Raw genomic sequence first — 23,871 nt, 5'->3', positions numbered from 1 at the left:
TGCACCGCGCGGCCCATGTCACGTGACTGACGCGACCTCCCTTTAATTAGTAAAGGGAGGCCGCTAGGGGCTCTTGATTAGTAAAGGGAGGCCGCTAGGGGCTCTTAATTAGTAAAGGGAGGCCGCTAGGGGCTTTTAATTAGTAAAGGGAGGCCGCTAGGGGCTTTTGATTAGTAAATGGAGGCCGCTAGAGGTTTTTATTAGTAAAGGGAGGGCGCTAGGGGTTTTTTATTAGTAAAGGGAGGCCTTTTATGACTGTTTTAGTGTCATTTTGTGCTATTTTGGTTGGTGGTGTGCCCCAGGATTTTCTAAGTATAAAAAGTGTGCCGCGGCTCAAAAAAGGTTGAAAATCACTGCTCTAAGTGATGGCACTGGTAGCATTGTGCACAGCACTTTAAAAAAGTTTCTAAAAGCAATCTTTATGTAAATTCATTCTGTGATGCTGTTACTCACTGTGGAAAGGGGCAGCGAAGCTGAGGCTGATTTGCATTAGAAATAATGGGATTTTTTTTTTAATGACAGATGAGAAATAGTAAAAGTGTGTGGTAGTCTTATACAACACCCTATACATTGCTGGTTCTACTTGTGAGGTGATTTGGGATTTGTCAGTCCTCCTATGAATCCTTTTGTCTGTATTAACATATCTGTTGCAATACAGAGGCTCAAAGCTTTACATAAATCTGGAGTCTTGTAGAATAGGGCATATCCCATGATACAGATCTCGGTAAATGTTTCACATCAGTAAAGCTAATTGTGAAGGAAAATACTGTGGGTGTTGCATTAAAGAGGGAAGCCTGTGAAAAGTGAACAATCTATGAGTGCAACTACATTTGGAAAGGAGACAAATAGTTAGACTTTTCATTGCTTTGCTGTTCTTATTGCCTTAAGCGTGTTAAAACTAATCTATACACGGTGTCTTGTGGAACTCATTGCATTCTTAATGTACCCCTGGGCACAGTAACATTGCTTAGAGTTAATGGCTTCCCATACGAAGCTGAACTCTTCCCACTTACAAAATATTTCAGCACTTGCTTGTAGTGGAAGACTTTAATTTGGTTTGGTATAATTACCTTTTAGTCAATAGGGGCCATTAGAGATTGCAGTTGAGGTTATATTTAAAAGCTGCAGTGCGCCATTATTCACGTACAGAAGACGTGTCATTAATCAATATGCTAAACCAACCTACCAATGAATCCTGAAGAGGGCGGATTAGGCTGGATTTTCTCATTGCTGTTCTCTTGGATTATTTTCCACAGTTCCCATGTAAATTTGGGATGAAGAATGTAAAAAGGCTGGTTTGGATTCTTCTTCCGATGTTGTTCATATGGTGGGAAAAGATTGTAATCTGGTTTGTGGTACCACTGCAAACAGAAAGGAATATAATCAAACAGTGACTGAAAAAAGGCAATTTACTCACAGCAGTAAAACACACAGAATAATGACCATAAGAACTATAAGGATGGTTCAGAATTCCAAGCTACATTGTATCCTCATTGCTTATAACATTATAATATGATTTATTATTGGGCATTATATTTATAGTATATACTACAGTATGGTCAATGATTTATTAGTATGGGGCATGATTTATCATTTAACTCCTTAACTCCCTGGCCGTTTTTGTTTTTGTGTTTCCTTTTTTTACTCGCCACCTTCAAAAATCCAAAACATTTTAAATTTTCCATGTACAGAGCTGTGTGTGGGCTCGTTTCTTTCCTAACAAAGTGATGGAATGTAATATTTTATGCCGTTTACTGGGGAGTGGAAATAAAATTCCAAATACAGTTAAACTGGTGAAAAAACACATTTGTGCCATTTTCTTGTGGGCTTGGTTCATGCAGGTTTCTCATGGCGCCCCAAATGACATGTCTCCTTTATTCTTTGGGTTGATCATGGGGATACAAAATTTGTATAGGTTTTAATACATGTAAAAAAAATTAAAACCTTCTGTACAAAAAACAATGATTCGTTTTGCAATCTTCTAGTTAATAATAACTATTTCATACTTCGTGAAAACAGACCGTTGTGAGATGTAAATCTTGGTGGGACGAGCTGACGTTTTATTTGCTGCCATTTCGGGAACTGCACAACATTTTCATCAATTTTTTGATAAAAGTTTTATAAGTGGAAAAATGGCAAAAAGGAGGCTTTTTGACATGTGGGCGCTAGGTCTGAGAAAGCACAGTCTGTCTGTCACCTTGGGACATAAAAAGAATAAAGAATAAAGATTTTTTTGGATCAGAAGATGTGAGTGCTGCCCATTTTACTTCTATTTTCACATTTGGGCAACACCCAAAGTTCCTCAACACCAGGAATAACCTTTATGATATTTTCATAAATCGGCACTTGGGGATGCTGCGATACCCAACATGTTTATGATTTTAGCTGTTTATTTTTTTTATAAATTATAGGTAAATGGTATAGATTTTAAAAAATATATATTATGTTTCAGACCCCTATGGTACTGAAAATTTAAAGCACTCCCTTCCAATTATCTTAATTAAAAAAAATAACATACCATATGGAGGTCAGCATAATATGGGGATGGATCCCATGCGACTAAAGTGACATCTTTGTATAAAGAACTATCTGCAAAATGGTGGCTTGGATTTGTAAGAATCTGTAATTAAAATACAACATTGTTAAAAACGTCAATATTCACTGGTGTAAACTAACATTGACAAAACCTACTATATAGATATATCCTTTAAATGTAAATCATTGTAAAAAAAATTGGATTATTTCAATTCTTATTAACAGTGAAAAAAGCATTGTTTTTTCCATAAACATAAATAAATCGTAGAGGCCGTATATAAATGATGCACATCGATTTGTGAGAACCATAAATTATAAAAATTATTATTATTATTATTGTTATCATAATAGTCTGATTTATATGAAAATTATAACTGTTGAAACTTACATCATAGTGGAGGAGTACAATGCACATGTACGGTTTTAGAAACAAGAATCCATCGCAGATTGTAAGCATGATACAGACATAGTAAGATACCTTGAGTGAAGGCATGCATGTGGGAAGTAATGTAAGTAATAGTATGTATGATCACTTGTCCATATACTTATATACAGGCTGTCCCCGGGTTAGATAGCTTTCTTGGGTTTGTACTTAAGTTCAATTTGTATGTAAGTTGAAACTGTATATTTTTTAATAGTAGCTCCAGACAAAAAACATTTTTTTGCCCCAGTGACAATTGGATGCTTAAAAATTTTGCTGTAATGGGACGAAGGATGATCAATAAAGCTTCATTGCAGACATCTTACAGCTGATCATTGCAGTCTGGGACTATAGTAAACCATCTAGAGAGCTTCACCAGAGGTCACAGTGGGCAGAGGGGTCCATCTTTAACTAGGGGTCGTCTGTAAGTCGGGTGTCCTTAAGTTTGGGGCCTCCTTAATATATATATATATATATATATATTGTGTATGTATGTTTAAGTATATATAGTACATGTGCACTTGTGTTTGTTTTTTACAAATGTTTGCAAGTTTCAGCTAATCACTTATTGATGGCTTGCTGTCAGCATTAAACATTGTAACTATCCCCTCTGGCTGTTCCCTGTACTAACCACTAGATGTCACTGTAGATTGCAGTCAGAACCCCTTATCTTGCTTTTCAGTAATAAATGATGTGAATTTGCCTTTGTTAAACCACTGTAAACAGTATAGCAACTGGGAATGACTCAATCCAGGGTGTCATGAATAAATACTAGAGCAGACACTGTGTCAGTACTAACCACTATCAGATTGCTAAACATAAAACAAGGTCTTACCTGTGAATTTATAATGCGCATGGTGGTTTTGTTTCCAACATCTTTTTCATAGTTGCGAGTTGGAGCAGAATTAAATCTCAGCACAGCATCATGGGCATCTGTGCAATGTAAAAAGATAGTTACATTACTTTAGGGTATAGTAAAAACATGACCAAGTAAAAAAAAACCTCTTCATGTACCCTGAATCAATAGAAAATGAAAGGGAATGCCAAAAAAACCATTGTAAAACATAGTATAATACAATGCATATATAAAACACAATAATTATGACACTAAAGATACAAATAGGATATGTGCTTTGGAGGCTAGCAATGCTTCCATTGGAGAACCAGTCACCTGCTTGGGAGCACAAAATGTCTATGTGACAAACACAAAGTGGGGCATTTCAATTGTGAACATGGGAAATTCACATGCGCACATCACAGGCCGTTCTCAATGTATAAATCTATTTATTGCATGTCTGTATTACAGTCTTGTTAACAACGCTTCCAGAACACTTCCAAGTTGTGATTTGTGGCCCTTTTTCATGATAAAGGAGAAGTACTTTTATGTGACTGTCTTTATTATCAATACAGACCTAGCGCTATGGACTCACATGTTGTGATATGACACCTTAATGTAGCCGCATCACTCTGAATAAGACTCCTATATGGTCAGCAAGGCCTGCTTGTAACTACAGGACCTGGCAGCATCGGTGCAGCATTACAATAACATCAGTCACTTCTGCCCTGTATTATAAACAATCGGTTCTTCATGTAGTAACACAAATACGGGATAGACTAAATTACTTCTCAGTAAACCCATAAATCCGATTATTAGTAGTCATCTTTATATCTATCTGTATACAGTATTGTCACATATTGCATTGAAAGTGTCAAGTTGTTTCCCTCCACATTACTTCCCACATGCATGCCTTCACTCAAGGTATCCAAGTATATGAGGAAAATATTGCTGCCAAAAATACCCTGACACTAACAAGCCTGTAAAGCCATGGATAGATGAGGTCTGCTACCCCACTGCCACATCTTCCTCACATAATAAATACGTAAAAAGGATGATCAAATTGGAGCAAGTCTAGGGGAATAAGTGCCATCACTTTTCCTGCCACTGCTTGGTACAGTCCATCATTTTATGCAGATGAAGCCTTCATTGCATCTTGTGCCTTCAGTATTCTCTTTGCCTACAGTGGTCATATTTCTCTTAATTCAATTTACAGTTATTACTTGGGTGTAAGATTTAGCCTCCTGCGCACGGACGTCCCGGCCTCACAGACTGCACACAGTTCATACAATGCAGCTGCTGCAGGGTGGCTGGCAGACAACAAGTGTGCAGTCTGTGGGGCTGGTTCAACATATGTCCCGTTTTCCATGAACTGAACACGATTGTATGTAAAAGGTGATGGTGGACCAACCCACCAAAGGTGGCAGATGTCATTGGAGTTTCAATGTACTGCTGTTTTATCACCTGTTTGGAAAGACATAGAAAAACATTTGATATCTATAGCCTCACTGGCCTCTGATCTCCATGGTCTATCTCAGTGATGGCAAGCCTTTTCGAGACCAAGTACCCAAATAACAACTAAAACCCATTTATTTATTGCAAAGAGGCAACATAACAATTTAAGCATTAACTTAATGCTCTCTGTTCTGACACAAATTCAACAGAAGGACCTCCATCGATAAACCGCTCCTGTCCATACCTTCTCACTCTTTCTACAGTCCGAAGAAGCCATGTCATGTCTGGTGAACTGGTTGGGGTAATGTGGCCCGGGGACCCACAGAGAGGGCTCTGAGTGCCACCTCTGGCACCCGTGCCATAGGTTTGCCACCACTGGTCTATCTTCATGTGAAAATCCCAATATACCACATAAGGACAATTAAAAGTGTTAACAATAGTGTGGGCACACTTTTCCTACACATACAAAAGCAATAAGCTGACAGACTATTCCTGTTATAAGGTGTAGTATAAATGAAAATGAAAACTTATTGCAAATGCTTGTTCTATAAACTCAAAACTTCATACCCAGTAATGTAAGCATCAAAGACTAACACATAGGGGCAGCTTGTTCTATAATGGTAATAATTAACAGGCAAAAGTCTAACAGGAGGGGTGACTGTTGCAATAGCAGCGACATCTCAGGAAGCCTAAAGGCCATTATGCCAAAGGGATATGAGTTTATGGTCTCTGTGGAGTAGCTTTATCAACAAGTTTATTACCCATGTCCTATAACACTGCTGTGTTACCATATTTATCCCTGTTACACTGCAGTTTCCAATTTCTCTACAAAGCACTGCGTAAAAAGATAAACCTCAGATAGCGCTTCCAAAGTATTGGGGGGGGGGGACTCCTATACACCGCCTTGTTGATGGGGCTGTAAAAAATGAAATAACTACAGCTATTAAAAAGGAATATTCAAAAATTGAGTCTGAATTATGAATCGTAATCCTGCTTTAGGCGCTGCATGTTGATGTGTATGTTAGTGTAGGGGGAATGTGGTGGTCTAGTTGCAGTAAATGGTGTGATAAGAACCTCACATTTATATCATCATTCAGTAACTATGACACTAGTGCAGTTTAAAGTTCACATATGTCTTACTGCCCTTTGTACAAAGCTGTTGCCTTTTATGTGATGTCTTTATATGAATTATCCAAGTATTATGATGCTGTCCTCCCTGTGCTGTGACATGATTTAAAGGGTTATTCTTAGTCTTCTGCCAAGTATATTCTTTTCCTCAATTGCATGTTATAAAAAACATTCCTGTATGAATATAATCAAAAATGGAACAGCTGGCAGCAAAGTGGCGACATTTTGGTGACCTTCACCTTTCTCAAGCCTTTCTCTTAAATGTATCCATGTTGTCTCTTAGAAACAAGATAGTTGTCCTCGGATATGACTACCGCTGCATTCTGGCTGCAGCTACACATGCACTAGTGAACTACATGGATTCATTACTTATGCAAAATCAATTTGATTTTGTGTGCGATTACTCCAGCAGTGGTGGTCATATTTATGGGAAAGGTCCGTTTTTTAAAATAACATCCAATTACTGTGGTAATGATAGCTTAATCCATGTGGTCAAGCAGGGCTTCATAGTGCATGCGTGGTCACAGCCAGGGATCCGAAGTTATAGCCCTCAGAAATTTGCGCCCCCCCCCCCTTCAGCTTCTTAGCTTGCAGGATTCACAGAGAATTTGGAGGAGGGTGCATAGTGGAGCTTCACATAGCTTACAGATTAAGTAAATAATAACTTTATATGTTGCAATATTTTGATACTAATGTTCATGTCATTAACCCTCTCTGCCTTATATTGAGAAAAACAATGAACATTGGATCCTCTTCGTCTAATGTGGATACATATTAACAACGCAACCCAGAAAATGTCAAAAAAGTTATATGTAACAGAGAATAACACATACACATTGAAGAACAAAGTTTTTATTCATACCATCCTCCATTATTTGCACCCATGTTATTGCGTTCTTACTCAAATTCTTATGCACACCCTTTGTTATCTCATTACCTTGGTTTATGGATATATAGGAGCACATTTACTTACAATGCCGCTCGAGTTCACTGTGTGCGGCGATTCACTAAGATCGTGCGCCTGAAATCATGAATGTGTCGCTTCCCCACTCGAAGTTAAACACGGCACTCGGTTCAAGTCAGTCAGACCGACCGACCGATGACACGCCACCTAATTTGAGTCACATGGAAGCCAGCCTAGCAACGCCACAAAAGGGTCCCTGCACCACAATCGCAGCACACACACTTCTTAAATACCTGTGCAAGCCGTTTCAGCTATGAAGAACGTGAAGAGTCTGACTAAAGTCGCAAAGTCCATAGTAACTGTGCTCCATAGTGTTTTGTTTGGGTTACCACAGTGCAATGGAGTATACAAATATATATTGTGTGAAATTCACTGTAATTTTCTGCAAAAATTGTTTTGCGCCCCCTGTGGATTTAACGTTCCCTTTGCTGCAAATTTTGGTGAAAATACACATGTGGGGTATATATATCTTACTGTTTTTAGAAAAGTACATTTTCTTTATAATGGATGTGTAGATATTTTAGTGTAGATTTTGAATTTGCATGTGATGTTTGCATTTTATCTCTGTTAACAAAGTTGCATGAAAGTGGTCGTGTGTATGAATTAAAATATGATTTTGACAGCTTTTTTCTTTGTGTGTTTTATATTTTTAAACACATTTATGGATCACAACCAAATATGGCATGGTTTTGGTTTTAGCATTTTTGAGAGTGTAAATTCCAGTTGATGTTGTGTAATGTGGTATATATAAATCTGCTCACTTTGTGTTATTATTTTTACATCCCTATCCATGTGTAACACTTCCTATTTGATGTGAGTTTTATGTAAAAATGTATGCTTTCATTCATTTTTCTTAATAGTTTGTATTTGTCACAAAGTTGCATGATGGTACGAGCTGGCAACCATTAATAAAAAAAAAAAAGGCTTTAGGGGTTCCTTTACTGTTTAATATGTTTATTGCTATATTTTGCTGGTTGTGACAGTCTTAAAATTTGAAGCTGAAAAGCAGATTTTTGGTTATTTCGGTTTTAGTGATATTATATTGATTTATTCCTGTGACCATATGACTATGAGGCCACACATGTTCATCTACTAAATTTATGAGGTGTGAATCAATTTATTTTCTGTTTGTGGTACATTTTTTGGCATCAAAGTAAATTTGTATGCATTTTTTTAAATAAAATTTTACACTTTAAATTAAAATTGCATGAAAGTGCCTATACCTATAAGCTCTGTAGTGCAATTGTGAAGGGCAAGTGTTTGGGGTTTAGTACAAATCTGTATGCTGCAATTTCAGTTTTATTTGTATACGTCAAAATTGTAAAAAGTGTTCTGGCCAATAACGCAAGAGAAATTTTCAGAAATGCCTGGCGAAGAAAGGGTTAAAGATCACTGTTGTACTCCTCTATGACCTTGTGTTTAGTATCATTTCCTTAATGTGACTTCTCTGAGTGCAATAAACCATTTGTTGTTTATTTCAGTTTTGTGATGTAACTTTGTGGATTGTCCTTGTATTGTGACTTTCTGTAATTGCTATGTTGTGACACCCCCATTATAACTGTGCTGCTCAGATCTTGGCTTGCACTAGTCAATAGACCTCCTGTGTGCATAATCTAAATTTAAAGGAATATGCAATAAAAAAATGTTTTATCATGGAAACCATTGAATAGTATACGTTTTTCCACTTTCAATTGTATTGTGTGCAGTATCCCTTGTAATTGTTAATGAGGTCTAGAAATCACAAGGGGTAATAAAATTAGATTTAGTGTTTTATTGCAAGGAACAAACTAAACAAATTGCTTTCACCATGGAGAATAACACATTCATTTTCTATGTGCTATACTTGTAGCATTGGAATAGATACCAGAGATTACAAATGTGGAGTCAACAATAATTTTATGGTCTTCTAAATGAATAGTTGCTGTCATGTATACAGAGAGGAGTAAGTTAATGGGAAGTTTACAGTGTTTTCTTCTGCTTATGTTGACAAAGCTAGAAATGTGGATTAATGAGTCCATCGGCCTAGGGTTTAATAGAGCTGCAATGAATGCGGCGAGACAGTGCAGTAATTCAGATGCACCCATGAAGAATTGCACAGGGTATGTGCAGTGCTGAACCTGGACTGCTTGTGAGAAGCCTTTGTAGTTGCCTGTTAATGATGGCAGCTCTAATCTATCACAGACGTGTACAAGTGACTCATTTGTGTCAGGAAGAAGAGATGCAGAAAGAGAAGACAGCGTCCAGGAAGCAGCACTGATAGGATGATTTCACCTTCCTCTAGGGAAGGATTTTAGGTGTTCCAAAGGAAAAAAAAAAACAATCCAGGCAATGAAAAGGGAAAAGAAAAGAAATGACTTCTCTGACTGAGGGTTTGTTCAGGCTAAATGACAGCGTCTTTAAGTAAAGATGTGCTAATACAGAAACCTAGATGCTGCCAAGCCTCCACGACAGACCCATAACACAGCTGTCACTTGCAGGCTGAATGCTGGATACATGCAAAGTGAGGCTCAGCAAGTCTGCTAATAGTTCCAGGGCAGCAATTATAGGATTACAACGTTTACTTACAACCTCTGAAATATTCTTCACACTTAGGGTTCTTATAAGTCTTCCATTTATACTGTAAAACCTATAATATAAACTAACATCTACAATAAGCAGAGCGCCCCATGTGCTATATAAACAGTGAGATGTACTGTAGACATATTCCCAGAAAACAATAGAGGTCACAGCTTTAGAGCTAGAGAGGATAACATCAGTTTCCAACTAAAGACTCACAGGATCTATGCCAAATGGTTATCTTGGGCCCCCATGCCACTGTCCCATTTGCTCTTCATTACCTTTCAGCAGACAACAATAAGGCTACCTGCACACAACAAGAAAATGAGAATGTGTTGGGCTGCATTCAGACACATGTGTGCCCGCCGTACTGTAGCACAGCAGGCACACGTCGGCGCAGGGGAGAGGAGGAGGAGGTGAGCGCTGCTCACCCCCACCCCTCTCCATAGGGATATATGGCGCAAGGTGTCCTATGTCCTATCTTTTCATGGCTACGTGCGGTGCTGCGCCCATTGCCGGCCTATGGGGGGCGTATATACGTCGCCATATATACGTCCCCCATACGGTCACCTGAATGTAGCATTAGCCGTATTTACTACAGCCATTTCTATGGGCTCATGCACATGCCTGTGGATTTCATTGCCGCTCGTATTATCTGAATGCCCAAGTTGTTATTTTTCAATTGCCTTTAGTGCATGGATGACACACAGGATGCAAACAAAGGTCCATGGGAGCCATGTTTGTATACCGTATAACAGCACATGTTCTGTTCAGGTAGCCTCATTAGTAAATCTGGCACATTTGAGCATATTGGGGGACATTTAGCATTCGCCGTGACTACCCTACTAATGGTGAGCCAGGGTTTGATAAATTTCCACCGTGTCTGTAAAAATACATACAGTCCCACTCGATAGTTTGGGGTCACCCAGACAATTTTGTGTTTTCCATGAATACTTTTATTTTTCAAATGAATAAAAAATTATAGTCCAGACATTGACAAGGTTTGAAGTAATTTTTTTTTTTCATTCTAAATAATAATTTTCTCCTTTAAACTTTGCTTTAATCAAGGAATGCTCCCATTGCTGCAACTCCAGGATTTCAGACCTTTGGCATTCTACCTGTTAATTTGCTGAGGTAATCTGGAGAAATTTCACCCCATGCTTTCCATGTATGGCTTGATGAGAAATATTTGCATACAATATGGTCAGGCTGCTCTCACAACAGCTCAACGGGGTTGAGATCTGATGACTGTGCTGGCCACTCCATTACAGATAGAATACCATACCAGCTGCCTGCGTCTTCCTAAATAGTTCATGCATTATTTGGAGGTGATTTTGGTAATTGTCCTGTTTAGGATGAAATTGGCTACAATCAAGCACCGTCCACAAGCCCTGACCATATGTCATGGTGTTGTAAAATGAAGTGATAGCTTCCTTATTCAAAATCTTTTTTACCTGGTACAAATATCCCACTTTACCAGCACCAAAGCAACCCCAGAACATCACATTACCTCCACCATGCTTGACAGATTGTATCAGGCATTCTTCTGGCCATTGTGAGAGTTTCATAGAATAAACAAATGTGATGCTCCAGATTCTCAACCAGCTCAAAGGAAGGTTAGTTTTATAGCTTCTCTATTCAGTTAATCTGTTTTCAGCTGTGCTAGCATACTTGAACAAGGGTTTTCTAAACATACATTAGTCTTCTAACACAGTTAGAAAATGCACTAATAAACCACTGGAGTGGTGGAGTGGTGGAAATGGGCATATATATACCTATGTAGATATTGCATTTAAAACCAGATGTTTGCAGTGAGAATATTCATTCACCACATTAACAATGTATAGAGTGGATTTATGATTCATTTAATGTTAGCTTCACTGAAAGTTAATGTTTTTTTTTTCCAAAATAACAACATTTCTAAGTGACCACTATATAAGCGGTAGCGTACATATTACTCAGACATCCTATAATTTACGATAATATAGTGAAAGTATATTAGACTTCTGTGCTTTTTCTTTTATTAAGATTTTATTATAGTTTCCACTTTCATAACACAAAACTAATACAACATATAATAGGATTCACAGACCTCTCAAGAACTTTGAGTAACCACATATATAACCATCAATAGGTGACAGTCATTCACACTGGGGGGTACATAAATAGAAGGAGTCAAGGTGAATGGTTGCATTAAAGTCCTTATTTCCTCACTGGTCAAATATATAGCTAACCACTGCTTCCGTATTGCAAAAACTTCTTGGCCTTAACACTCTTATTTCTTTCTTCCTATCTTCCAACCAAAAGTGTAGGATACTACAAGCTGTAACTAGGCAGAGAACATGAAATAGCTGGGGCATATAGCGGACGGATTGAGAGGGGGTCTCTTCTCTTTTCTTATAGAAGTAAAATAAATATGTACTCACATCTAGTGGGTTCACAAATCCCCATACCTTGCATCCAATCTCCTGTACTTCCACCAACAGCTTTTGCACCTGTGGACACGACCACTACCATAGTTTCTATGGAGAGGGTGGCAGATTAAAGGCATATATTGCTCTATGAATTATACGGAATTGCGTGTCCCTCCAAACTTGGTTCAGGACCACCCTTCTAATGGTTTGCCACCCACAATTGATTTTCTTACCAATGCCCTCAACAGGGATGTCCCTAGACCAAGAAGTAAAAGCCAATTCCACCACTTTAGTGGTATACACATTTCTCAATCTGATATAATTAGAGGAAATATTAGGGCATATTGTACCTCCCTGTATTAAAGTATCAAACAAATTTGACGCAAACGGCCTTCTGTGCATTTCTTGAGAATATTTTTCCATGATCTGGTCACTCTTCATTTTTGACACACAAGAACAAAAAATACAATTTAAAACCTGCAGTAGATGCTTTTATACTCATTCATTCTCTGCACCATAATATAGAAAATAGAGACACTCAGGAAGAAGTATTTTTCAAATAGAATATAGAATGCATACAATTTTATTTGGCATAAAACACACTGAGAAGCATTCCCGTAGTGAATAGCCCCTGAAGCTATTTTCGCTGAAGCTAATTTCATAATGGGGACTTGCTAGAGCTGTGTAAGCAGTTTCCCTCATAGCTATTCTGTCTTGTTATGTACTAAATAGGTCAAGAAATTGAAATTTATTTTTAGGCTTTTTTTCAAATCTCAATAGAAGAAAGAATTAAATACTATTTTATTTCATATTTACTATACAGAGTACACAGCCTATAGTCCGATTTTATTTTTAGTAGCCATCACACAGCAAGCAATAAGGACTATTAGGGAGTGGGGGAAATGATAGCCCTGGCGACCATCCGGTGTAGAAATAAGCACATATGAAAAGTCTCCGTTGCAGAGAGTGCGCCGGCGTGGAAGCCCTAATAAATACCCCCCAGAAAGTCTATACTGTTCTATGTCTGCCTTAGGCCTCATGCACATGACCATAAAAGAGGGTCATGAACTAGCTGAAAAAACAACAGCCAGCTTGTGTCCCCCATTGATTTTTATTGTGCGGAAAGAATATGGCATCCCATTGCACCATTACCGATCCAAGCGGTCATAACACAAAAGATATATAAACAATCAAAAAGTAGAACCCAGCACAACAACGGTATACACCGCTTCTAGGTATAAACGACACACTAAGATAAATTCATCAAACAAAAGCAAAGTGGTGTGTCACTGTTAAATTTGTACAAAAACATCCAAACACAGACAATACCATAAAAACAATTAAAATGGTACCAAAGTACATACAATGCAATACCATGTTATTAGTACTATGATAGGTACAACAATAAGACCCCTCCTGAATGGGTAACGTAAGCCAAGACCAACCCAAAAAGTGTAAACAAGTAAAGGTGCATGTGCATATGTCCAGCTACCATAGAAATACTGAACATGTAAACTAGTGCCTAGGTCAATTGTCCCAAAAATAGGTCAAAGATGGTGGAAAGATGCGAGGCAAATCCCCAGTATACATTACAGATTATTTGGCATTAAGCCTGGCAGCATGGTGACAGCATCAAAAACCGGGTTGGTACAATGATCAGGAGGTGGAGGGCTCCCCACGCATTACGCCTCTCACTAGAGACTTCCTCAGGGGTAACAGTTTTTATGGTATTGTCTGTGTTTGGATGTGTTTTCTAATAAAAATCTATGTTTTTGTACAAATTTAACAGTGACACACCACTTTGCTTTTGTTTGATTACATAACACAAAATATAGAGCAGGATCTATTCCTGCCCAGATTTGCAGTGTGGCTGCTCCTATGGAGATGCGGCTCACTTCCATCTGGCAGAAAGGAGCCACAAACTTTCCAGTTTGCGTCCCCGTATGTGCACACGATCGTTTGCATGAGGCCTTGAAGAGGACTTTTTATCACCTCCATCAATCCCAACTATTTACATCCTTTAACAGGTTTTGTTCAACTGTTACTGGCTCAGATGGAATTACCCCAGATTACCCTAGACCAGTGATGGCGAACCTTTTAGAGGCCGAGTGCCCAAACTACAACAAAGACCCACTTATTTATCGCAAAGTGCCAGCCAAGAAATTTAATTTGTGATTTATACTCCCTTCTTTGTCAGAGTTTTCATTGATACCAGCACACTGAGGACACCAATGAAGCAGAAAATAGTCCCAGGACGAGCTGCCATTTTAAAATAGCTCTGTGCACAGCAAGTCCTGGGCTGTCTGGGACTGCAGGAAGATACCTGGAGTCATCTCTGGTGATGGCCTGAGTGCCCACAGAAAGGGCTCTGAGTGCCACCTCTGGCACCAGTGCCATAGGTTAGCCATCACTGCCCTAGACTATGAGACGAATATTCGACCCTACCTCCAAAGCATATAGTCATCCTCATAGACTGTAAACTCTTGCTAACAGGACCCTCACTCCTATTGCCCCATATGATTATGTTTTTACTCTGTAATATGTTATTTCATTTGTGTATGATTTGTAAAGCGCTATGGAATATGATGGCTCTATATAAATAGAGAATATTATTTTTTATCTTTCCCCAACAGTTCCCACACAATGCAATCATTGAGACCCCCGTTCAGCAAGTTAGGCCCTCTCCTGTGTGTGCTTCGTATGAAAACCCCTATATAAAAAAGTAAATAACGAACTAAATGACCAAATAAAAAATCTTAATGTTTTTGATTATAGTTTTTCCAAATCTTTGCCCTTTCTGGTTAACAAATGACAAACAACCTTTAAGTAGTTTACTCCTGTCCACACAATAATACTATACAGATTAACACATGTTGTTGTTTTATTACTATTAAGAGATGGATGTGAAGATGAACAGAGCCTTTACAACTATTATTATAGTTATTGCTGAAGTTACAAGATAGGATATCTTCCTGGCAAATCTCATATGAGCTACTGCCATTGGGAATGCTCCATCACTTGGTGTTCCCGAAGTGGGTACATACCGACTCCTTTTGGAAACAATAATAATAATTCATTTATTTATATAGAGCACATAGATCACGCAGTGCTACAACAGAGCTTGCCAAATCATTCCCTGTTCCCAATAGGGCTCACAATCTAATCAACCTACCAGTATGTTTTTGGAGTGTGGGAGGAAACTGGAGGACCCAGAGGAAACCCACGCAAACACTGATAGAACATACAAACTCTTTGCAAAGCTGCAAGTGTTAACCACTAAGCCACCCAAACACCTATATCTATATATTACAGCTTCATTCTTTGGAGTGTAGCGAGTTCTAAGCTAGATTTCAGAGGCCACTTCCGGCAGAAGAATGGCTTGAGTCATTAGCAATTAGGAGACCCCTACATAAGCAACTTATGTCAGCTTCCTATGATGCTATCCTGAAGATGGAGAAGCCTCACTTTATTCATCAACTGGAGAAGAAGCTGCAGACTAGCGTTATGGATGAGGAAGTGGTGGTGCTTCTGGAGAACTCCAATGGATTTACTAGATGTATTTGTTATAAGGAGAATCATTACAAAATTGCTACAATGTGGTTTAAAACACCTTCATGGTTGCATGTGATCAACAGGGATATACCCAGTACATGCTGGAGATTTGGACGGAACACACTGGGAACAAGACGCATATATGGTGGTCATGACCAGTAATAACTGATTTCTGGGACACGGTGTTGGAGGCAACAGGGAAAATATGCTCTAAGATGAGTCCTAGGTCACCAAGACAATACTTTTAGGTATAACTGAATAACACTCAGCCTAAACTCCCTGCATACTCATTTGCTGACAACAATTTAAGTAATTATCCTCTGCCTCTGCCTCAATGGCTCAATGGACCGAGAAGGTTAATGAACTATCTAGGTTTAAAGAACTCACTGGGCAGCAGGTTCTTGTGCTAAATTTCTAAGTGGCTATAAGATGAGTCTTCTCTTAACTCATTTCGAAAGTCCCTTCCTCTCCCCCACCCTTCCACTTTCCCCCCACCATACTACACCCCACCTTTTCTTACATTTCCCTACATTTTCCTTCCTTGACGACTACCCTCCTTCTTTGAGTTGGTTTGGAATCTTCGTCTGATGGGCCATCTTTCCCACTTGGATGTAATGATTGTATATGTTTTTGGTAAGAAGTAGACCCTGTTATTTCTATGTTATTACTATGTTATTTAAAGTAATGACAGTAATATAAGGAGGACTTACCAATTTCATCTCCAAGTGAAGAGTTCAGTATAACTCTGGCAGAGGAAACAACAGCACAAGTAGAAAATCCTTGTGGATACAGTTTATTTAGTGGTATTTGGGGAAAGTACTTTTCCCATCCTATATGGGGATGCATATATGGTGGTCATGACCAGTAATAACTGATTTCTGGGACACAGTGTTGGAGGCAACAGGGAAAATATGCTCTAAGATGAGTCCTAGGTCACCAAGACAATACTTTTAAGTATAACTGAATAACACTCAGCCTAAACTCCCTGCATACTCATGCGCTTTGTCTGATGGGTCATCTTTCCCACTTGGATGTAATGATTGTATATGTTTTTGGTAAGAAGTAGACCCTGTTATTTCTATGTTATTACTATGTTATTTAGAGTAATGACAGTACTATAAGGAGGACTTACCAATTTCATCTCCAAGTGAAGAGTTCAGTATAGCTCCGGCAGAGGAAACAACAGCACAAGTAGAAAATCCTTGTGGATACAGTTTATTTAGTGGTATTTGGGGAAAGTACTTTTCCCATCCTAAGTTTGAAAATGGGGCTTCCTTTCCATCCAGCATTCTTACGTGAGCTCGCTTTTTTAGGATGCAGAGTAGTTCTTGGGCACTCAGTTTTCTTGAGTTTTGCCTCCCTGAGAAGCTTACTCCTAGTTTGTTGGCTCTAAGATACTCTTTCCTAGCTTTCTGCAGGCGAGGTGCTAACATCTTGGATGATACGTTGCCTTTCCACAGCTTCTGGAGAAATGATTTAGACATGGTTGAAGAGACGCCATTCCACTCATCCGACTCTTCCAGCATATGCTGTCTTGTGCGTCGTACATTCCTTCTGGTTTTTCTGTGCCGCAAGTTTGAGTTTTGGTGATATCTTGCAGCCTGATTGGAGTCTCTGTTGCGCATGGCTTTTTTTTTCTTTGACATTATAAACTCATCTTCACTTTCAAAATAATTTTCTATATCGGCTATAGTTTTAAGACTACCTGGGCCTGATTTAAATGAGTTTAAAATGTCTTTATTAATGAGGCTGTTCTCATCAATGGAATAGGAAAGTGATGGGTCCTGAAGAGCCCCCATGATTGCCCTCTGCTTTCCTTGTATGGGCAGGAGTTTCTTATCCTCTAAGTAAGAGAATGCACTTGGCACTGGTTCCACTGAGTTGTTGTCTGTGAAGTAAATGAAGATCACTAAAAACAATAAGCCCCATGCGCAGATTCCAAATAGCATAAGTTGTTTCCATTGCTTTAGGTTAGGTTTCATGGCTTGGTCTATACAGGCTCCACTGTTGAGTACACTTGGATCTTCAAAGATAAATTGTGACCTGCGGGTAAAAAAACAGTGCATTCAGAATTGATACAGAAATACAATGTACAGGTACAATACAGGGAACCAATTTATTGTAAAAGAAAAATTACCCTTCCAAGGGGTGATGATAACCATTTACATTTTGGAACATAGAACGGATTTTAGATTATTTTCTTATAAGAAATGTTTTCTCTATTAATAAGTATAACATCCACATAATTTATCCAGGGATTTTGCTCATTAATAGAGTCAGACTAAATACTGTCAGATATAATCCACAAGGAAAACTGACGACTGATTTGCGTTTATTTGTTTTTACAGAAAAGTTAGTAAAGCAATTTATTAAGACGTGTAGCTTACTAATTAACCTATATATTCTGTATTAATATAAACACATGTTCAGCAGCTGTAATATATTTTATATGGATGACAACATTTACTGAGCAACACAACCTTGTTGTTTTGCCTATTAATTGAGTAATCTATGTTTGATAGTATACCAGATAACAATAATTTAAGGCTATGCATCCCTTTGGAATCATTGTTTAAAATATTGCAGTATACTCATATTGTTCATAAACCATTTTTCCATTCTTTCTTTTGGTTGTCTTCTGAAGTAGCTTCTTTTCATTTACATACTAGCAAGATATTCTGTTCTATTCAGAAACAGCCACACAAAGCTATGTTCTTCCAAGGATTCATAAACATTCATTGAGGAGTAACAATGTTTCTCATCATTATATTACTATTACAAGACATTGTATTTGTCTATGGAACTGTATATTATATTTTCTTCACATTTCTTCTCTAATACACTATTTCATACATATTAATAAAAACTTGTCATCATAAGGCATATATTGGAATTTATCACCAACCATAGGCGTTCATCATCAGATTGGCGGTCTAATATCCAGTACCCAATCCTATTTGTTGTGTGAAGTTGTTTAGGGCTCTAGTTAGAGCTTCCATGGCCTTTGCAAGTCAATGGGCAAGACCTGCATTAACAAGTACAGCTGCTTGCAATGTACAGTGCTGTGCTAGGAAGACTGTGAAGAGAACAATGCTGTGGTCACTTCAAACAGTTAGTTAGCAGGGTGGCAGGTATCCAACCACTTACTGATCTGACATTGGTCATGCCTGACTATCCCTTTAAACATCAGTGTACAATTCAAGCAACTTGTTATGGTGCAGGGGTATAGCGGAACAGATTGATAAATTGCTTTCTGGTTAAAGTTTCAGTATAACTTGTTCTCTATTGATATCTCCACATTTATTTTATGTGTAGAAGTCAAGAAGCGTTCTTATCCGTAACGGAAACTCTGCTCATATCATTAAGTAATAGACCACTGAACCTATCTTGTATGTAACTCAGGTACTGCCTGGTATGTGAATGTATGGCTGTAACTGAGGGGACATACCATGCTTGGCTGGATCACACTAGAATGCTGAAGTGGTATATGATATGGTGTGATTCCCAGTGATGGCACAGGTCTATAGCAAAGTGCTATGGACTACTTTGATGCTATGGATTCCCCAAAATAACTGCTGGAGAGCCTGGAGGTAGCATCAGGAGTGAAAGCTACAAAAATTATGGATCTGTCAAGTAGATATGTTTGCCAATCACAGATTGTACGCTGCTCAAAATCCTCAAAATACAAAAATCAGGGATACAAATGCAGTACATACATGAAAAGCACATTTATATCATGTTTTATGGATAGACATATACTGACAGATGGTGGCACCCTATTTGCCTCAATCTGCACAGAATACGTCATGTCTGGTAGGAAACACAGGATGAAAAGAAACAGTAAGTTATGTCTTCTCATTCTGGTTTCTCCCGCTGAGCAATGTGCATATTCTACAGAGGCCATAGTATATGGGGGGCAGATGCAACAGTACTGTATCCAACGCCAGTCTCCACTGAGTGTACACTCTGATAGGTCCCCAGTGATGTAACTGTGCGTATAAAGTAGTTATCCCAGCTGGGGATTCCCCTTGAACAATTTCACTTCCACCCCTGCTTTCAGGGGCGATGGGTGGACAGGAGGATGTATCATACTGCATACAGTGGGATATGTACGTCAAACAGACACATCGAGAATCCACACATTGTATCTTTATATTAACGCAGACTTAAAGTGCATTTGTATTACGGTATATTTGATTACATATTTGCTATAATAGTGTCATGTAGTGTTTCTCACAGCTGTCGTTATCATCTTCCTGGCAAGGATGTTTAGGATGGTTGGTAGTCCTAAGGAGTGTCTTAAACAGAAAGATGAAAGATTTTGGCATATATTCAGCTATACTGCAAATGATGTGTTTAGATATTTAGACAATTAAAGTTACAGTGATTCTCTCCTTGAATGCAGATATTTATTTTCTCCTGCATTATGTCTATTTATCTAGCCCCTGGATAACCCTGGTCACCTGTCGATCTTTCCACATTTATTAGATTGCTTCCCGTCATATAAAACCTGAAAATGAAAATATATTACAGATGGTGAAATCAAAGCAAACAGTTGTAGTGTTACTTGACCCTCTCTCAAACCCATACCATTTTGCTTTTATTTTTCTCTAAGCTCCCATCGGGTAAAAATGATTTCTGGAGGTAAAGCCTAAATGAAGTTGGAAATAACAGTAGTTTTATATCTATATGATAAGCATTGGAAATATGAACAACAGGTGGAGTAGAAAGAAGAAAGTCTGCAAATAAACATTTTACAATCTCAAACATTCCATTCATGACACATAAAACTCATTTGAGTCCTTTTCTTAATGACAGTTTTCATGACCAAATGATGCATGCCCCTTTATTCTTTAGATCATTATGAATGTGGAGCTATCAAATTTATAAAATGATGTTTCATCTATACCATTTTGGGGCAATGTTGAACTTTTTATCACCTTTTATTAAAATTTTCACTGGTGTCGAAATAGTAAAAAAGGCCTTTTTTAATACAGCATTCACCATATTGGTAACTTATTTTTATATTTGAATAGATTGAACATTGCCGAATATACACCTAATGTAACCCAACACTGCACTAAGTCACAATACTATGTCTTGTGTTGCACATACACAGACCCCTAATTTTACCACCAAAAACAGGTAAAACCTTTCACTCGAGTATAAGCCGAGGGTGGGAAATGGATTGGTCACAGACTCCCCCCCCCAGTATATAGCCAACCAGCCCCCTATAGTATACAGCCTGCCCCCAATAGTATACAGCCACCCCAGTCTGCCCCCAGTAGTATACAGACACCCCAGCCTGCCCCCAGTAGTATACAGCCTGCTCCCAGTAGTATACAGCCTGCCCCCAGTAGTATACAGCACTGCCCAGCCTGCCCCCAGTAGTATACAGCACTGCCCAGCCTGCCCCCAGTAGTATACAGCACTGCCCAGCCTGCCCCCAGTAGTATACAGCACTACCCAGCTTGCCCCCAGTAGTATACAGCACAGCCCAGCCTGCCCCCAGTAGTATACAGCACTGCCCAGCCTGCCCCCAGTAGTATACAGCACAGCCCAGCCTGCCCCTAGTAGTATACAGCCAGCCCAGCCTGCCCCCAGTGGTATACAGCCAGCCCAGCCTGCCCCCAGTCGTATACAGCACAGCCCAGCCTGCCCCCAGTAGTATACAGCCCAACCCAGCCTGCCCCCAGTAGTATACAGCACAGCCTGTCCCAGTAGTATGCAGCACAGCCCAGCCTGTCCCCAGTAGTATACAGCCCAGCATTAAAAAAAATAATAAACTCGTCTTTTGTACATTGCGCTGGAGAGAGCAATGTACATCGCCCGATGTACAGAAGACAGGCGCGGAAGCCAGAAGAGGACCCGATCGGGGCCACCGGAGGGTGAGTATATAAGTTTATTATTTTTTAAGTAGTTTTTAAGTGACTCGTGTATAAGCCGAGGGGGCGTTTTTCAGCACATTTTTTGTGCTGAAAAACTCGGCTTATACACAAGTACATATTTATAATGTAATTAAGTGTAGAAACTACTCATTGGGCATGGTTTAATGTTTTTACATTTTTTGAATGTGTGTGATCTTGTGTGCATCATGGAATAATAGAGGTTACTTAAATGGGAATTTCTAACAGAGAATTTCAATAAAGTTAAAGGTAACCTATCAGGAGTAATTTACCATCAGAAGTAGACCTGATGGTAGATTCCTTTTTCCTGCCTCTGTCCTAATCTGTAATTTAATAATCCTGGAATCTAACCGAACTTTTTTTTTGTAATATGTAAATTAACTGCCAAGGCTATTGGTGTGTGTACTACCCTGGTCAGGCACTGGGAGCTAAGGCTACTCTACACCCCAGTAGTCTCTGCAGTTAAATTTACATATTACTAAAATAAAGATTTTAACAATACTTAGAAAGCTATTTTGGTTAAAGAATAAGAATAAATACATGCACTGTATAAAATAACTCTGCTTTCCTGCTCCTTGATCAATTAGTCAGCATCCAAGACTTTAAAGTTCATTTGCTTCACTTCATGGCAATATAAATCAACTAAACCAACCTAACAAAGGGAAGACAAGGTATGCTAGGGCAATGATTGTATAGTTGACAGCTTATTAAAAGGCCTGGCAGACAGTAAGTAGACTAAACTGTCAAGTGTCACGTATGATCTGCATGTCTTTGCATCTAGACTGGTTGACCTCAAGGCTCACAAGTGAAATTTATACATCTCAATTAGCTCTGGACAGTTGATAAATCCTTAGAAGATGGGTGAGTGCTGCTGCCAACATACTGTCAAACCAAGCTTTTTACTTTACCTCCCACCTAAATGGCGTGTCTGACGTATACTAAAAATGCATTTTACTGTATATATGTTTTGATTATCTGAAAGCCGAGACTTTTCCTCTGACAGATAAATGAAGTGTTGTGTACAGAAGCAGCTTTTTCTCGGAAAACAAGGGCATCTGTAATGCACTTTATTTAACATTTATGACATCAGAGACATCTAAATGATCTAATGTTGAAGGACGTTAAAATAACATAATCACAAGTGGCCTCTTACATACAAACAAGACAGTAATAGCAAGCAATTGAGAGATACAACTGTCCATGCTACAGAAAAAAGTAGGCATCTGGTTAGAGGCTGGATATAGAAGGTTAAATGTAAACTCCCTGATGTACCAACATTGACTTGTCCATTGCCAATGTTGATCAAAGTACAGGGTAGCTATAAAACCTAAAGCCAGATCACATCATGAATACACCTGCCAGATCTTTTTATTCTCTGGAGATACAGCAACTGCATTAATATCTTTCTCCTTTCAGTTCAAAAGGCAATTCTTATGGATTAGGCCATAGCTGTTACCCAAAAGTAGTAGAGGCAGTAGGGAGCCACTATAGAGAGAGATAGTCCTGATATATAGAAAACATCCATAGGCACTACTTGGCAGAATCTTCAATAAGAAATATTTTTTATTTGTGCCTTCACATAATGCACCACATATTGAATTATACAAGGTTTTCTCTAAAGTGCAATTATCAATATAAGGTGTAGTATGCGATGACATTTAAAATTCTGAAAGATTATGGAATTTTGTCAGTAGTCAGAACTATTGTTATTTTTCATGTACTGAATTTACACATGACAACTAATTCTTAAATGTTACATGAAAAGTTGGTAATATCCATCACTAAATTTCTTCCAGTAATTATTATTATACAGGCGGTCCCCTACTTACACCTGACTTACAGATGACCCCTAGTTACAAATGCACCTCTGGATGTTGGTAATTCACTGTACTTTAGCCCTAGGCTACAATAAACAGCTACAGTATAATAGTTATCATAGGTGTCTGCAATTAAGCTTTATGGCTAATCCTGGTTCTTATGACAACCCAACATTTTTAAAATCGTATTGTCACAGTGACAAAAAAAATGTTGGCTGTGGTTACAGTTATAAAGTAAACAGTTCCAACTTACATACAAATTCAACTTAAGAACAAACATACAAAACC

The 23,871-nt window shown here is 38.5% G+C and overlaps 1 protein-coding gene across 2 annotated transcripts in view; it reads right to left on the bottom strand.

The window, feature by feature from the left end:
- Window positions 1-23,871, bottom strand: part of ST6GAL2 (ST6 beta-galactoside alpha-2,6-sialyltransferase 2) — a 98,505-nt gene that overhangs the window by 12,942 nt on the left and 61,692 nt on the right. Inside the window, exons 3-6 of one of the 2 annotated variants that reach the window (XM_072135837.1) lie at window positions 16,993-17,903; window positions 3,792-3,889; window positions 2,519-2,620; window positions 1,187-1,361 (exon numbers count right to left, since the gene is read on the bottom strand). In XM_072135837.1, the coding sequence (XP_071991938.1) occupies window positions 1,187-1,361; window positions 2,519-2,620; window positions 3,792-3,889; window positions 16,993-17,842 (1,225 nt within the window). In that variant the 5' untranslated portion in view covers window positions 17,843-17,903. Of the gene's footprint in view, window positions 1-1,186; window positions 1,362-2,518; window positions 2,621-3,791; window positions 3,890-16,570; window positions 16,722-16,992; window positions 17,904-23,871 lie in introns of those variants that run through there. The other variant, XM_072135838.1, reaches the window with a different exon arrangement.

This window comes from Engystomops pustulosus, chromosome 2 (assembly GCF_040894005.1).
Source record: "Engystomops pustulosus chromosome 2, aEngPut4.maternal, whole genome shotgun sequence".
NCBI classification, from domain to species: Eukaryota; Metazoa; Chordata; class Amphibia; order Anura; family Leptodactylidae; genus Engystomops; species Engystomops pustulosus.
Note: the sequence above shows the minus strand (reverse complement) of the source record. Positions and strands in the feature narration are given on the sequence as shown.